This window comes from Sander lucioperca, chromosome 5 (genome assembly GCF_008315115.2).
Source record: "Sander lucioperca isolate FBNREF2018 chromosome 5, SLUC_FBN_1.2, whole genome shotgun sequence".
Lineage (NCBI taxonomy): Eukaryota > Metazoa > Chordata > Actinopteri > Perciformes > Percidae > Sander > Sander lucioperca.
Genome location: NC_050177.1, coordinates 42900885 through 42917723, shown reverse-complemented (window position 1 = coordinate 42917723; position 16839 = coordinate 42900885). Strand labels below are relative to the sequence as shown.

The 16839-nt window shown below is 41.6% G+C and overlaps 3 protein-coding genes across 3 annotated transcripts; 1 reads left to right on the top strand and 2 right to left on the bottom strand.

Moving 5' to 3' along the window:
• Positions 1-260: 260 nt before the first annotated feature.
• On the bottom strand, positions 261-3849 carry psma6l (proteasome 20S subunit alpha 6, like). Its single transcript, XM_031283707.2, has 7 exons — positions 3559-3849; positions 2907-3001; positions 2400-2481; positions 1923-2078; positions 1511-1689; positions 1308-1402; positions 261-829 (listed from the first exon to the last, which is right to left on the bottom strand). The coding sequence occupies exons 1-7, from the start codon at positions 3632-3634 to the stop codon at positions 772-774; spliced, it is 741 nt and encodes a 246-aa protein (XP_031139567.1). The 5' UTR covers positions 3635-3849; the 3' UTR covers positions 261-771.
• A 151-nt stretch (positions 3850-4000) lies between these two features.
• On the top strand, positions 4001-9684 carry LOC116038963 (inositol-tetrakisphosphate 1-kinase-like). Its single transcript, XM_031283697.2, has 10 exons — positions 4001-4284; positions 4589-4613; positions 6585-6707; positions 6857-6974; positions 7065-7166; positions 7499-7539; positions 7655-7820; positions 7955-8022; positions 8519-8681; positions 8757-9684. Exons 1-10 carry the CDS (start codon positions 4202-4204, stop codon positions 8906-8908), a joined length of 1041 nt encoding a protein of 346 aa, XP_031139557.1. The 5' UTR covers positions 4001-4201; the 3' UTR covers positions 8909-9684.
• LOC116038959 (DNA ligase 1-like) lies at positions 9176-14953 on the bottom strand. Its single transcript, XM_036001130.1, has 7 exons — positions 14856-14953; positions 14549-14589; positions 13370-13410; positions 13208-13277; positions 12724-12788; positions 11470-12471; positions 9176-10992 (listed from the first exon to the last, which is right to left on the bottom strand). Exons 1-7 carry the CDS (start codon positions 14951-14953, stop codon positions 10924-10926), a joined length of 1386 nt encoding a protein of 461 aa, XP_035857023.1. The 3' UTR covers positions 9176-10923.
• Between the last annotated feature and the right edge of the window lie 1886 nt (positions 14954-16839).

The following is a 16839-nucleotide window of genomic DNA, read 5'->3' as shown; positions in this document are numbered from 1 at the left end:
AGCAGCCATAAGCCTGCCTACCGACTCTATACACGATGTGATTGGCCTGACCAGAGTTTGGTTTTTCCAGCTCGCAAGCCAACGGAGAGTTGCTAGAACCCCCTGGCTGCAAATTAAATTTGCTGCCGCTAGGGTGCGTCTAGATTTCTAGGCTAATATTTGACAAAATTTGGGAAAGAAACCTGAACAATCTATTCATTTTAGTGATAAAGGTTGATATACTTCCTTAACTATTTGATTTAAAGAAAAACAGGACAGTGTTTCTAGTCTTCTTTTCTAGTCTGTTTTATTATAACAGTTGTTTGAAAGGGGTTAACAATGAAGGATGGATGTTTTTATTGCAACTTTACAAGTGTGGAGATGACAACAAGGCTTATATAGTATTAAATAAGCTGTATGACAAATATTCTGTACACATCCAAACAAAACCAGTTAAGGTCATAAAAAAATGTTTAGTATTTCAAATAGACATACAGTATGTTGCAAAGTATGGATTCGGAATGTGTTGCTTGTGTTGTCCACTACCGATGGTTTCATCATACATTGGTGTATATTGATTTTTTCCCTTTAAAAGCCCAATAGAAATGTCTGGTGAAACACTAAATCAAACCTTTCTCTTTAATAACTTTCTACTTCAGGTGTACATGATTAACCCTCCTGGACACACAATTGTGTACTTTTGTTTTCAGACTGTTGCTAACAGTATTGCTAAATTGGGCTAAATCAAGCACACTGAAAATGAAATGCTATGATGAAGTTTGTGATGGCACCTTACTCCCGTTCTGCTATGGCAACCAGGTGGGCTTCTATCTCTTCTTCGGACAGCATCCTACAGGAGGGAAAACAAAGGTGAGAAGGGAAGACAAATGCAATTTGGAACAATAACCAGAGGAAGGAGGAATAAAACAACAACTAAGGACTGAACAACATCATACAACTATTAGAATAACAACAAATAATAATTTATACTGTTTATTGATCACTACACACAGGCCTGAAATACACACACATGCTCAGGACCTATTCATGCACAAATGGAGAGATGTCAGAGTGAGTGGGCTGCCAGTGCTGGACCAGCACCCTGAGCCGTTGGGGGGGGTATGGTGCCTTGCTCAAGAGCACCTGGCAGTGCCCAGGAGTTCAACCAGCATCTCTCCAGCTACCAATCCACACTCTGTACTTTGGTCCGTACTGGGACTTGAACCAATAACCCTCTGGTTCCCAACCCAAGTCCCTACGGACTGAGCTACTGCCACCCCTGATGATCTAATCTTAAATACATTTACACTGGGCCTGACTGAAGTTACCTGAACTTAGGTTTTTCCTTGGTGACCACGCCAATCTCCAGCTCACTGGCCTTGAAGTCCGAGGACAGGACAGAGGACAGACATGTTATAGCCAACTGGAAAGAAAGAAAGAAAGTTAGGTGAGTAAAGTGATTAGCTCAAACACATAGAAGCCTTTCTCAATGTTATTTTCTGTCACTCAGTTTCACTAGCTTTCACTCTACCTGTACTGTCCTGTCGTGGGTCAGTTCAGGCTTTTTCTTCAGTTTCTTCTCCAGGTAGCTATTGGCCTCAGTTTGTTTGGCTCCGACTGCTGTGGCTCTGAAGCCACAGTAGTAGCCTGCGGGGTCACATTTATATAGGACAGGACCCTGCTGGGGGTCTATAGCCACCATGATCATACCTGCAGAGAGCAGAGGAGGAGGGAGAGAGAGGGAGGAGGACAGAAGGTGGGTGGAAGATGCCACCTATATTATGTATATAATTTACTGTATGTTTTGTCATTTTCAATGGTCCCTTGCAAGTTTCTAAAACTTAATTTAAAAAAAATCAAACAATACAGAGTGAGTTGTTGATGAAGAACAGTATGAACATAGAAATGAAAACCAAGAGGCAGAAATCAAGAACACCACTCACAGCAGCCAAGAGGCCTCATTTCGGCATTTTGTGTGTAGACCTGGGAGATATCGGCCAACCTGCGACACAACACATCTGCCATGATGTCATAACCAAACTTGTATTTCCATTCACCTGCTTCCACTCGTGCCCGGTGAACCTGCGAGCGACTGTCCGCTGCACAAGAAAGAATAGGGGGGACAGTGTCGCTTTTTAACATTATTAAATTAATCAGATTGTCCAGACATAAATGTAATTACAGTAAACAAACAAGAATGTCACCAAGACTAATAACACATTCTAATGCCCATAAACCGTATATTACACTATTTTCTACCAGTTATTTATCATCTGTATGTAGAGAAACTGAAAAAGCCAGGCTTTCTGATGTGAAATAAAACAAAAGTCTTAATCTTTTTCACATTTGTTCATGGTCATTATATCAAAGTATCACAGTTACTTAAACAATTATGTGTTGTGTGCGTGCTGAATACATACCGCCGTTCCCAGTCATCACACAGCCAATGCGAGGGGTTAGTTTGAACATGTTGGTCACAGTGGAAGAGTCCAGCAGCTTGTCCTGCAGTCACGGAAAGGACAGAGTCACATCCAACTCACAAAATGTTATTGGGCTGACACATATCAATGTATCACTGTGCATGTGAAAATATCAACAATCACATTATGATCAGATAGGACTCCAATAGGCTCATTTATGCCTGATTATGACAATTAGATATTGAAATTGACAGGGGATAGACAAAATACAACTTTTTTTTTTGTCCTGCCAAAATAAAAGTCCCTGACTTGGTAATGTGAGAACGTATCTTGTTCATATATTTGATTGTCAAGTCAGCAAAAAGCTGCATCAAGACTCCTTTGAGGCTTCCCTAAAACTTCAGCGCTTGAACTCAGATCATCATCCACGTGTGTGTGTGTGTGTGTGTGTGTGTGTGTGTGTGTGTGTGTGTGTGTGTGTGTGTGTGTGTGTGTGTAATATCTTACAGGTATTTTCTTTTGTGTGAGCACCACAACGCTGTCTGTCCCCCGGATCCCCACCGACGTCAGCCCACTCTGGGATACGGCTTTAAAGGCATACTCTGCAGCACATGTGACATACAGTACAAAATAAAAAAATAAAAGAATAAAAGGTTTTTAGTGTAACAGTGCAGGATTGGATTTAAAAAAGCATATAACTACAAGATATAGGCCTATACGAAGATACGGTAGGCTACATTTGAGGAACAAAGTAGCCCAGCAATTTCTCGGCTACAAAACTAAGCTACAATTAGGCTAATGAACATAACAGAATTTAACATAGCCTACTTAACATATGAAATTATATCCAGAGTTAATTTTACTTTAAAATGGCGGAGTGTAGCCTATTAAAAAAATTAGGCTACTTGCTACAGGTTTAAGCTACGTCAAAAAAGTAAAACTTGAGTGCAAATTTGGATGCTACTGCACTCCACCAGACAGCTATAGCCACTTTAGCTAATGTTACACGATATTGCAGTAGGCTTTATTGTTTGTTGTTTTGATTGTTGTTGTTTATTGTATTACGGCTATCTGCAGGTGGTAATGGTAGTAGACTTCTCTTTTGCAGTAGCATATCCATGCTCTAGCACTAAAACACCGGAGAAAATATCTCTCTTACCGACTTGGTAGAGGCGGCCCTCCGGTGAAAATATGGTGATGTGTCGGTCGAAACCTGCATTTGAACCGCGAGACATTTTTTTCTCTTCTCGTGACCTCAGATGAACTTCTCGGCACTAAATGTATCTTTATATCGTCCTAAATAATCGACAAGTCTTTTTGTAGACGGTCAGTTAATTGGAAGCAGCATGACTGAGCTGCAAGTGAACGATAAGCAGAATAATGGAGACTTCCCTGAGAGGTTTTTACTTTCTCTTTCAGTTATAGTTCAGTAAGGTGGGGGTCATGTAGCAGGCAGCTCCATGAACATCGGCCTCGCTCACTATTATTGGATGGCAGCAATAAGGAAGTCAAGTGACTTTACCAGTTAGACTGACTCTCTCTCTCTCTCTCTCTCTCTCTCTCTCTCTCTCTCTCTCTCTCTCTCTCTCTCTCTCTCTCTCTCTCTCTCTCTCTCTTCACCTGTGGACGAAAGTCATGAATCTGGAGAAGCACTTCTTAAAAGACATTAGGACTTGTCAGCAGAAGTATTAGGGGGAGGGCTGAATGGAGAAGAGCGAGTCACCGACTCAGACCTTCCTGTCTCTGGCAGTGTCTATCTCTGCTGTCATTTGGCTGCTGGCGGCCCCCAGACACACAGCCAAATGTCGGGCCGCAGGGTTGGCTTTTGTCTCAGCGACAAGAAACGCAGGCGGCTGAACCTGGACGCTTTTGCAGACTTCTGTGCGTAAGTTGAAGCCGACTTTTGAATTCATTTAGAGCTGGTGGTCTATCTGGTAAAAGTGAATGGGCCCCCTCAGGTTAGTGGGGCCGGGCCCCTTAATAGATAGACAAGTGGTTCCCATAGCAAAATGAGGATTGTGTTGATTTTCTTTTTATTTTAATGCAATACAGAAACAACTCATCTAGTGTACACAGTTGTGCACCTCATTCAGTAGCAATGCAAATTGCTACATACGAAGCCTAATTAATTGTCAACCCTGTTTAAAATCAAATATTACATTATAAACATTTTAATATGTTTCCTGCAGGGGCCACGGAGTGGAAGTGGTGGAGGTAAGTGTTTTTATTCGCATATAGGCCCTACATTAAATGAACCTTAAAAGTTGCAGTAAAGGGATAAAGAAAGGCCAAATGTTTGGTGAAAAGTTAGAAGGATTTGCTATTCTGTTTTTTCATTTTTTCATTTTTTTTTTATTATTTATCTAGAACAATCAACAATGTTGCAAAGGAAAACAAAACAAAAAAATGAAAACCATAAAATAAAACACAAACAATCAGAATTTAACAAAAACCAAAAAAATAAAAAAAGGTTTAGTTCGAGAAGGAGCAGGCGGAAGCAAATAGCTTATTTGGTCCTGCCCCTATTTCACAAACTCATATTATTACCAAGCAAATACATATTCAAATGCAGCATACAATTTTTCAGGTCTTACAATAACTTACAACAATACAAAAATATTCAACAATACCAAACAATTCCATTCCTGCGTTTCGGTCTATTAACCCTGCTTGTTTGTCCTGCAGAGGGAGATGACAAATAATGTCAGCTAAAATTAGGTCTACTCCAATATAACACTAGCAAACAAAGAGTGAGGGGTGATTCTTATCTGACAGGCAGGTCCTTCCAGTTTACTGCATGATCCATGAAATGAAACACATAACAACTTACTTCTTAGAAAATGTCTACTAGGAAAAAAAATGCAGGTGTATGTATATATGTGTGTGTGTGTGTGTGTGTGTGTGTGTGTGTGTGTGTGTGTGTGTGCATGTGTGCGTGCGTGCGTGCATGTGTGCGTGTGTGTCTGTGTCTTTGTAAATGTGTTTGTTTCTGTGTGCACACGGAGATTGGTGGATGATTTCCTTTGTATAGATGCCATAACACTGACACACACTGCACCCATATCATCTTATTCTAGAGGTTAAGCAGTTAAAGTACTACAGTATTAGTAGTAGTAGACACACCACACACACACACACACACACACACACACACACACACACACGTGTCATGTACAGATGTCCACAACTTTAGTAGGCCTAATCCATGTCACAGCCACCTGCAGCCCCCTCCTAAAATCTGCTTGTGGCAAACCGTGAACAATGGCTGCCTGCTTGTAACTTATCAGACATTTCACTGCATGGGAATAACTGCACAGGAGCACAAGAGATACTTTTACATACACGCAATAATTATTTCACCTTTTCCCCACATTTTATGTCATAAGAAGCAGGCACAAATAGTGAACTTAATGTAATTAATGACAAATAAAATGTAAGTAGCTTCTATCAGTCAAAAATTCCTGTCCACAATTTGAGTTGAATTAAAGAGGGGTCTGTGCGGCAGGATACAAGCAACATTAATATGTTACAAACCACATTTTTTGCCCAAAATGACATGATGTAGGGCAGTGGCTTTCAAACTTTTTTAGGTGACACTTCTTTCCATGGTTAAAAAAACTTAACTGAAATAAGAAACACTTCACACATTATTTCATAAAATTCCAGAACTTTATGCTTAAATCGTTCATGCCATCATTATGTACTGTATGTCATGACACACAGTAGACCTATAGCTTTCAGAAAAAAACTGTGACTCATTACACAGGTATAACTAATTAGATGAATTATGCTGTTAGTCCCTTTTGTTATGCCAGTGACCGGACCCTGCTGGAACAGAGCTATCATCAGTGTTAGTAGTTACACCTGGTTTTCCTGCTATAGTCTGTAATAGCAGAGGTCAATGGAACCTTGATTTTGTGGCAGACTAGAGTCAAAAGGCTGTTGTGTTGTTTTTAGAGTTGGTTTACTATTTAAATTTTTTTTGGTAATAATTGCTGATTTCTACATTGGTGACCCAATTAAAAAAAAAAATATATATATATATAGTATAGTATACGTAATTTACACAAATTCCCAAACTTGACCCAAAGATAAGCAATGTGAAAAGTATTGTAGTATATTAGTATAGTACTAGTACTGTACTGTAGTTACACAGATCCACTACATACTCTTTCTCTCTGTCAGATTGACCTCACTCAGCCCCTGGTGCCTCAGGGACCCTTCGACGTCATCGTTCAAAAGCTGTCTGATGTCATCGTAGAGGCTGAGCACGACAGCCAATCGCAGCAGCTTCTTGTTAACTTCCAGGTAAAAGAACCACTTTTTTGTATCTGTCCGATCGAGGCTCTTTTGAGAGAAACATTGATTGTGTATGCAGCTGTATGCTTGTTCATTCATTCATTCAGTCATACACGCTGGAAATGAGAAGAGTTTTCAGTCTGTCTTTTACATTACAGAGCTATGTGTCGGCTCATCCCAGTACAGTTCTTCTGGACCCCCTGCCTGCCATGACCCAGCTACTAGACCGCTTTGCCTCTTATCGGATCATGAGCAAGCTGCACAATTCACTCCTAAGTAAACTGCAGCTTTTTAGTGTATATTGTGTAGTTTACTGCTGCTTGTAGATATTAACACATGCCTTTCCTATTATATTCTGTCCAACAGAATGCTGCATCTGCACTCCTCCTTACCTAGAGATCCACAGTGCCAGTGACCTGTCATCCATTCAACAGGCTGTGACGACCCAGGGCCTAAGCTTTCCTCTCCGTCAGTTCACTCTCTGTCTATCTCTAGCCTTTCACTTCCTTATTCAATTCTTATATTTTTAATTTCATAACTTAATAATGTTTAAATTAACTGTAAAGTAACCACATCTCAGCCTCTTTGTGACTGTAAGTGAAACCTAAAATCTGCAGTACATACAGACGGTATTGGTCGGATTATTGGGGGGGGGGGTAGGTTTATGGTCAGTGGTGTATTAACCCACCCCAAAAAAGCTTCTCACACTGCTGAATTCAATTATCCTTCTTTCCTTTTTGCTTCCTCATGAAGTATGACAGAACCTACAAACACTTCCTCTTTTTCTCTGTTGACCCCAGTTTGTAAAACCAGAGTGGCACATGGCTCACTTTCCCATGAGGTGAGTTGGTTTGCCGAACATTGTACTTGTGCGGTCATGTTTGTTTTGTTCATTCACTGTTGTTTATTTGCTCTCTGTTCATTTACAGTCTGTGCAATATCTGTGTGTATTGCAGATGTCTCTGATCTTCAGTGCAGGGAGTCTGGCTGGTATCCATCCTCCCTGTGTGCTCCAGAGTTTCGTCAACCACGGAGCTGTTCTGCACAAGGTGTTTGTGATAGGAGACAGACACTTCTGCGTAGAGAGGCCTTCAATAAAGAACTTCCCCTCCGGTCCCTGTGGTCAGTCTGCACCAGACCTCCAAATATATATATTTTGATATTTCCGTTCCTTTCCTTTCCTTTCTTGTCCTTGTTTTTCTGTGCTCTATTTGTTTCCTGTATCCATTCCAATTGTGATTTCTCTCTGCCTCCAGAAAGGAAGACCATCTTCTTCAACAGCCATCAGGTGTCCAAGCCAGAGTCAAGCTCAGATCTCACAGCAGTAAGTAATAATACTGTTTTAACAAAGTTTATGTCAAAGGTTCTGTACTCAACATTCAGAACATTAATATAGCAGCAAACATCTGTTTGTTATGTAAATATATAGTGGCGTATGAAGTCATACTCCCTCTGTGTGTGTTGTAAGCCAAGCTTCTCTGTTCGTTGGTCTTTAGTGGTTCTGGTTATCTGGTCCGGCCGCACAAGCATCTGAGTGCCTTGTGCGTCGGTATCAGAATCCACGGCTGTGACACAATGTCGGTATTTCGAGTACAGCCAATTTAACTTCTCCCCCATTCTCTCACTTTGATATCCTAACCCAAGGGCTAAGTAATCTGCAAAACTGCTTGACTAGAGTGGCATCATTCAAGGTGCACTTACGGCTTGTAAATAGTTTCATGTAGTCGTCTAAATTTACAGGTAGACCCCCATCTATTTCACCTGACCTGAGTGGGCTGAAATCAACCCTAAACATTTTCTATTTCCTCCTGATCTCTAAGCTGGACGAGCAAATGCCGTGTCTGCCTCCTCCCAGCTCTGAGGCCTTGGCCGCCCTGGTCAGAGAGCTCAGAGTTCAGCTTGGCATGGCCCTGTTCGGCGTGGACGTCATCATAAACATACACACACACACCCTCACAGTCATCGACATCAACATCTTCCCAGGTACTGCAGCTGTACAGACACACATACAGACACACAGACACACTGATGTTCTGATCCACACTTCTCTCTTATCAGGCTACGAGGGAGTGCCCCAGTTTTTCTCATCCCTGCTCAGCCACATCCAGTCAGTGTTGGACAAACAGGCCTCTGCTGGCCTGCAGGCGACAGGCTCTCCTGAGTCGAGACAGACTACAGGAGGTCCATCTGCTGCACCAACTGGCCTTTAAAAGTCACCTTAGGAACACATCGCGGATTATGCTGTGTTTCATCAACTTTCCGGGACAAATTAAGTCATTGGCTTTTTCACTGTTTTGTTGTGACCAAACTCAGCTTTTTTCAACACGGTGTTTCAATCATAATACGTTATTTATATGTAATCTGTGACATGACTTGATCTTAAACTATATCGCCTTTGAATCAGACTAATTATTTTGTGTCGTTTAAGCGATCTGCTCTATTTACAAGTCAACAAACCAAACAGACGACACATAATGGTTTAATACACTTTCCGTTTATTGATTGACAGGTAGCATAGAAGAAGTTACAGCAGGCACAAAATACAGCACTCTGATTGGCCAGTAATATTACAAATGGTGTTTTTGTTATAATTGTTTGTTTCCTAATGATCAAAATGTCATCTATGCCCTTATGTCCCCCCCCCACACAGACATTTCCTACATCTTTCTTGCTGGTTTGTAAGATACAGTTTGTGGAAACAATTTTGCACTAAAAAAAGAAAAAGAAAACTACAGTACATTCATTTTTTTCATTTTTATCAAGTGAACAAACATCTCATCTTTGGAATAGACAGTAATGAGCTCATCCGTGTTGACTGATCTTGTGTGTTATTATCACTACGTGTTTACACAAGTTGACCAACCGGCTACTTTGCCAGTGTTCAAATACATAAATGTATTGTAAATCTTGGCTGTGTAGAAAAAGAGAGATTGTATCTGCTATATGATGCACTTTGATAACATATTAAAATACATGAAATCATTCATTATTTGGCTAATTATTGCATTCACATGTGCTCTAGTCTATATTGTGTTATTGCAGTAAGTGGGCCTCCAATGGTAACCCTGTTTATCCTGCGGCGTGTGCATTTCTACCCAGTGTCCTCTAGGGGGCGCTGTTGCTTCATATTTCCTATGACCTTGGCTTACAGACCATGATATCGGATATTTACACAAATTACATGACAGCTATGACAACTTTGACGGAACAATACTGAGCATTTATAAATGTTATTGTCATTGTTGCTGTCACCAAAAGACAACAAAATGGCTTTAGTGACTCCCTCTTCCCTCAACTCCTCCTTGGCTTGTTAAGATAAGAGTGCAAAGCTGGCTGAGAACCTGAAGTGACACTTTCAGACCTTGTAAGCTCTAAGTACATCACATCCTGTGGTCACACACTAACCACGCACAAAACAAACTTAACATCTGACACAAGTGTCAGAATTTCAACGCTGTGTTTTGTTCGTGTCACCCTGGTTCATCACAAACAGTCGGGTTTTAACAGTGCAACAGCCAAATGAAACACAGTCCTTGTTTCTACTTTATCATCAAAGAAACAAAGAGGAAATCATGACTTACTCCTGTGTAGAAATATCAGTAATACATATCGTTAACAGTCGGAAGGGCAAGAACAGCTTACACATAGTTATCAGTTATCGCACAAAATATATATTGAAATACACACGTTACTTATAGTAGGGAATCTGTTTTTCCCACACACCATGGAGGATGATACCTTCGTAGAAAAGAAGCGCTGCTTGCCAGTATTCATGATTTCAAAGACGATGGTGTTTGTGCTGTTGGCAATCTGCAGTCAAAAACAACATTCGAATAAAAGTGCTGAATGCTTTGCATCCATGGCGTTTTACAACTGGAGGGAAATCACCTGTCTACCTTACAAACAGCATTTACAGGTACAGAGACAGGGACACGAGTGGAGATGGACACATATCTTTTAGATTCTCAGGAAAATGTGTCTCTTTTTCCTTAACACTCAGACATATTTTCCAGGCAATCTTAAAGCAGAAATTAAACAACAGTATGTACAGTTTCTACTGATGTCCATTTACAGATTCACATCTGAAGACATTTCTCTGAGTGCTGTGGGGATTTGAAGGCTGTAAAATGGTGTGTGAGTGTGAGCTGAATGTGTGACTTTGACTGCAACAAAGGATTTTGTCAGTCTGTGTGTGTGTGTGTGTGTGTGTGTGTGTGTGTGTGTCTTATCCTCTGCGAAACTCCCTCAGCTCTGCAGCGACTTTGCGCAACTCTGCTTCAATCTCCAGCAGCTCCTTTGGACAGAACAAATGAGAATATATGACACAGCATACAATAATCCAATCCAATGTGTGTCCAGTCCAATACAGGACACATGGTAATGCTTTAGATGACAGCCTGCAAAAAAATGTGAAAATATTTTGTACATATGGGGTACCTGCTGGTAGGTATGTGAGGGCCATAGAAATAAATTGACTGTAAATACTTTTTTTAAACTACCTGTTACATATTGAATATGTACTGAAGGTGTAAAACTGAAAACTATAATAGCATAGAAATAGAAATAGATATCTTCACAATGGTAAATATTATGGAGAGCCTCCAAGATCTGTAAAGCGTTGCATTCTGGGTATGGGGATGCTAACTTCGTTGTTGAATACCCATGGATGTATTGTTAATAATAATTATACTAGTGAGCCAAGGCTAATTAATCTGTAATCTATCTAACCCTAACCCTAACCCCCCTTAAGACACGTTATTTTTCGACATACCTCCCCTTCATCTTCTTCGGCGTTACCCTCCTCATCATCTTCCTCCTCCTGCCCCTCCTCATCCTCTCTGATATATTCATCCTCATCTTCCTCGTCCCCATCCTCCTCATCCGCATTCTTGTACCTCTCCCGCTCAAACTGCCGCGTGGCTTCATCGCTCGCTTTCTCCATCACTCTCTTCTGCAGCGGCTCCTTCACCTCTGCCGCCGCCACCGCCTCCTTCTTCTTGACTTCATTCTCTGCTTTCTCATCGGGCACCTTATCCTCTTCACCCTCCTTCTTCTCGCTCTTCTCCTCTGCTGTCCTCTCGTCCACGCCGTCCTCTTTCTTGTTGCCGTGCGTCTCTTGCTCGTCCTCCTCCTGCACCCGTTTCATCTTCCTGACGAGTTCGTCCAGCTCCTCCTGCTTCTCCTTCCTCTCCCTCTCCTGCTCCGGCTTGCCCTTGCTTTCCTTTCTTTCTTTGAGCAGCTCCTTCAGCTCCTTCTCCACCTTCTCCCTCTCCCCCATCAGTTCCACCTCGTTCTTCCTCCTCTCCTCAATCCTCTGCTTCTCCAAGTCCTCCGCTGTTTTTCCCTTCTTCTCCTTGTCCTCCTGTTCCTTCTTTTTCTCCACCTCTTCCTCCTGCTCTGCCCCAGAGCCTTTCTGGATCTCCCTCTCTTTCACCGCCTCGTAGCGTTTCTTCTTCAGCTCTTTCAGCAGTTCTTTGAGCTCTTCATCGTTCCGCTCCTCCTTCCCTTCCTTGGTGATCTCTTCAGCTAGCAGCTCCTCAAGCTCCTTGGCTCGCTCTTCTTCATTGTCCCTCCCTCTGTCTTCAATCCGGGGCTCCTCCATTATCTTCTCCTTGGTGTCATCTGCCTCTGTCTTGTCTTCTTTCTTTTCCTCTGTCTCTTTCGGGAGGCTGGTCAGGTCTCTCTCCTCCTCCGTCTCCTCATCCCCCTGCTCGAAGTCGCTCTCATCATCAGCCAGGTTATACTCATCCTGCTCATTGTCGTCTTCTTGCTCTGCAACAGTCACACTGCAATAGTCAGTGCCATGTGGTGTTAAAATGTATGAGCACAATTGTGTGATTGAAGGTAAAGACATCACTTCTCTCACATAGTTACTTTAAAAAAAAAAAAGTCCTTGTCTTGTGCGTGACTTTTACATTCATTTGATTCCAAGGAAAATAAATGAAACACCAAATCAGACTATGTGTTGTTGTAGTGAATAGTGAGTTAAAACAACAAAGTGTGCCAATGTGAATTTGTGCATAGCATCACCAGCCAGCCTCTGCAGCTCCCTGAGCAGGCCCTGGTGTCTTTGCACTTCATCAAGTTCCTCTGCAAAAACAATGACAAACACGCAATAACACATTAGCGCACCAAGAACAAAGTACAATATCCCAACATTATTATCTACAAATGTAACTGTTTTACCCAACAAAAGACCCATCACAGATTAGATTGATTGTACATTTCAGCAAATGAGGCAAAAGACAAACGCATCTTGTGATAGATGAATTACCGTAGTTCACTATTTTCATGTAATGTTAAATTGAAAGTTTACCAATCAAATGTCTGTAACCTGTCAGAAAATGCCCATCACAATTCACCTCCAAATGTCTTGATTTGTCCTGCCAACAGTCTAAAACCCCAAGCTACTAACTAATCTACAACTAATCGAATAGCTCTTTCAGCTCTAAACACTAGCCTACATACTGCTATTTCTGTATTGATGAACAGATACTTAGAGACGTCACCTGCTAGCTGTGGGTCACACTCATGTTGAGACCCGTCTTCGTTCAGTGTCTCCTGAATAATACATTCAACCTAAAAGCACAATACAAAAAAAAACAATTACTGGTCGAGCCATTGAAATAATGCCGAATGGTGGGGAAATTAAAAAAGGACTTGTTTCTGACCTTTGCATCATTAAGGGGTGAGGTAACTGGCCGGCTTCCCACTGAGGCACAAAACAAGGAAGGAGATACAGAGAGAGTAGGGAGAGAGATGGAGAATGGGAAGACAATTCAGTATATTTAGCATTTCTGCAACAGCAAAAGCTGTGCCAAACTGTGTTAGAGAGCACCACAGATGAACTACTTTGTTTACTTAGCAATGGTTTGTCCTGCACGGGTGTGGGTGGAGCTGTTCCCTCATTAAGGTAAGCACAGTTACCTTGGTAAAGCAATACAGCAAAGAAGCTTAACCCCCTCTCTCTTTCCAGGACGCAGATATTCTCAAAGGCTTTAGCACGCACACAGGTAGTTTCCCACCAGGGCTAAATCAGTCACCAATCTCCGCCTGCCAGCAGATCATTAAAGGCACATAAGCTGTGTGGCATCAGTGCCTTTTCTCACAGAGATACATTGAATCTAACAAGGACCTACAATTCAGCTTGCTTATCTTTTTTTGATATGTATTGGGAACTCTGGTTGAGGTACAAGATGATGCTGTTCAATTACTGCACGCTCATTTTGTCATAATTCTAAATGTCAACCCATAATATTTCGGTCAATTTAGAAATATTTTTTTAGTTTTCTGGCAACACCCTCTAAGCAAATTAAGTAAATCTAACTTAAATAAAACAACCATATTTACAAAAAAGACTTCCTGTAATCTAAAACAACAGTACAAACTCAGGTGCACATAGGGGGGATGCGCAATAATCAGTTTATAATTAGATTACTCCTCATCTTGGCATTTAATTGACGTCTGCAGTGGCATTTAGTGGTAGGCTAGGCTACAGCAAGATTGCTGGTTCTGTGGTAATAAGTAAAATTGTAAAATGTAGACTAGGCAGTTACTTCGTTAGGGTGGGGTCTGACAATTAGGCTATTGTCTTCACACACTGTGACAGCTAAATAATTTAAACCCAGCCTACCCAACAGTAGGCTGTATGTAGGTTATCGTCGGTATACCGCATAACACAGCTCGTAACACCACTGCAGACTAATATACGAATGTCTCTGTGAGAGACAAACGTCCTTCTGATTCTGACACTATAGTAGCTTACACTTATTTTAACTAATTTACACGTTTTCACCGCAGCTGGCGCATGTCACCGTGCATCACGTGCACTTGTGCGCTGTTCCGCTCACCTGTGCGGAGCTGTAATTTGCAATTATGTTGTTCAATAGGACTGTTTGGGGGGGGTCAGTAACATTAAAATGTTTGTTTAAAAAATAAAAAACGTCCAAACCAACCAGTGACAGCATCCACAGTCCCGCAGACAGAAACGGAAAGGTAGGCGCAAAACAAATTATGTAACAACGCTTTTGTTTAGCCTATTAAGTCTAAACCCCTGAGGCTTTCGCCATTATAGTTAGCACGCCTTATGGCTGCTCCATAAAGTATTCTTTTAACGCTCTAGTTTCGTCTGTTTATACCATGTTATAGCCTACATACCGGTAAGAAGAATAACAAGGGCTGACGTTACAGTTGAGGCAGTGCGGGCTTGTCACCAGAGCAGCCTGCAGAGCTACACTCGCATTTTCTACCGTCATTTCACACCGAGCGCCATACTGTATACACTGCAGGGGTTTAATGAATGTGATAAATGCTTACCTCCGACGACAGCCCAAAGAAAAACTGCGGTTATCAGAATTCCCATAGGATCCGAAAAGTGAGGTTCCTGCAGGAGATAACCTTGAAATAACGGGCTGGATCTTCACACACCCGCCGAGCGAGGTGGAGCCGCGCGGAGCTGTGTGTGTGTGTGTGTGTGTGTGTGTGTGTGTGTGTGTGTGTGTGTGTGTGTGTGTCAGGTGACGACTTGAGACCAGATCAGAACCCAAACCGTGTTAAGGTGCCAGAGATGTCAGTTGTTCTTCCTGTACTTAGAGTATATAAAACGTGTAATCTGTGTATCTCAGACATGTTAATGATTTTTAAAGCTAGCCCATTAAGAGGGCTTGAGGGATGTATACATAGAACAATTAAACTTCTCTGCAATTCCACTCTATTCATATCCCACTATATGCCCAGTGAGAATATTATTATAAAAGCTCTCATTGTATTTGCAAGGCCCATGCAAACATCATCACCTCCCCATGGCTGCTGGTTTATTACTTTAGCACATCAATTATTGATACATTGTAACAGTTGATATTAACAGGCCTGTAGACTTATGTCACATCTGCGAGCAGTTTCTTTCTGTGCTCCATCTGCAGGCCCCCCTCAAGGTCACAATGTCATTCAGTATGTTTGCTAATGTATATAAAAAATACTGGGAATTAGAAAAACACAGTCAGTAAGCAATATATGAGACAGAAATTAAAGACGTATCTTTATTGGTTATCCTTATTATGGTCCTCATGAGCTGGACAACACACATCCATGCTAGCATTCACAATTTCATGGCCTTTGACAAAAAAAGACAAATATATTTACAGTGACAATGAACTGATAGTAAGGTCTGATCCATCGCCTTAAAACATTGTTGCACGCAATTATAAAGTCAGACTGTATTTCATTTAATCTGAAGGACTGTGGAGATCATTAAAGGACAATTCCGGCGCAAAATGAACCTAGGGGTTAATAACACGTGTACCGAGTCGACCGTTCTCTGGGATATGTTTTCATGCTAATCGAATGTGTCTCTAGCTAGACGCATAGACTGTATATAGAATGGACCAACAGATCCCATTGCTCTGGACGGAGACCAGTGAAGGCCATTAGAAGCACTTTTCCCGGTGAGCACTGAGCGTTACTGCGCAGCCTCCAACTGAGAGAGACGACGTAAATGTGACGTGAGCAACGTGTCTGAAAGTTGTAAGTCTTCTGGTAGCTGTGCCAAGAGAAATCTCAATCATTCCCAATCTTGCAGAGACGGAGAGCGTAGGTATATGTAAGGAGATAACATGGACACAGGCTAATTATTGATCACTAAAATGATAGTTAACATTAGTAATTAAACTCAAACAGCTAATGTAAGTCGAAACTGCCTGCAAGCTTCTCCTGTACTATACGGTAATTCCTCTACTATGCGACAGTAGATACACTACACTAGCTTGAGCTATGATACTGGTTACTGGTTGCACGGCGTTCATCGTTTGACCGGTTTTCCCAAGATGGCGCCTGCTTGTATACGTGAACGCTACTGTTTTTATAAACTATCTTTTTAATAAACTGTCTGTACACTTACAAAGTTCTCAATGCTTCGGTTTACATGTAGGGACCCTCATTATGCTACCGTGGAAGTGTGGTGCTATGTTGAGCCTTGTTAGTGGTATAGAAATAGCGATTTCTTTTTACGTTACCCGTGCCCCAACGACTAGCTTTATAAGCTAATCAGCGGTTTGCGCTATCTTGTTTCAAGCTAGAGACACATTCGATTAGCACGAAAACATATCCCAGAGAATGGTCGACTCGGTACACGTGTTATTAACCC

Bases quoted from the DNA above. Each gene is read 5' to 3' on its own strand.
- psma6l (XM_031283707.2), bottom strand. From the start codon at position 3,634: ATGTCTCGCGGTTCAAATGCAGGTTTCGACCGACACATCACCATATTT. The intron at 3,002-3,558 runs GTAAGAGAGATA...CATGTGCTGCAG, and splicing joins GGGCCGCCTCTACCAAGTCG to AGTATGCCTTTAAAGCCGTA. The intron at 2,079-2,399 runs GTATGTATTCAG...TTTCTTGTGCAG, and splicing joins TGTGATGACTGGGAACGGCG to CGGACAGTCGCTCGCAGGTT.
- LOC116038963 (XM_031283697.2), top strand. From the start codon at position 4,202: ATGTCGGGCCGCAGGGTTGGCTTTTGTCTCAGCGACAAGAAACGCAGG. The intron at 4,285-4,588 runs GTAAGTTGAAGC...TGTTTCCTGCAG, and splicing joins GCTTTTGCAGACTTCTGTGC to GGGCCACGGAGTGGAAGTGG. The intron at 7,540-7,654 runs GTGAGTTGGTTT...TGTGTATTGCAG, and splicing joins ATGGCTCACTTTCCCATGAG to ATGTCTCTGATCTTCAGTGC.
- LOC116038959 (XM_036001130.1), bottom strand. From the start codon at position 14,953: ATGACGGTAGAAAATGCGAGTGTAGCTCTGCAGGCTGCTCTGGTGACA. The intron at 13,278-13,369 runs GTCAGAAACAAG...TTGTGCTTTTAG, and splicing joins CACCCCTTAATGATGCAAAG to GTTGAATGTATTATTCAGGA. The intron at 10,993-11,469 runs GTATGTCGAAAA...TTCTGTCCAAAG, and splicing joins CCGAAGAAGATGAAGGGGAG to GAGCTGCTGGAGATTGAAGC.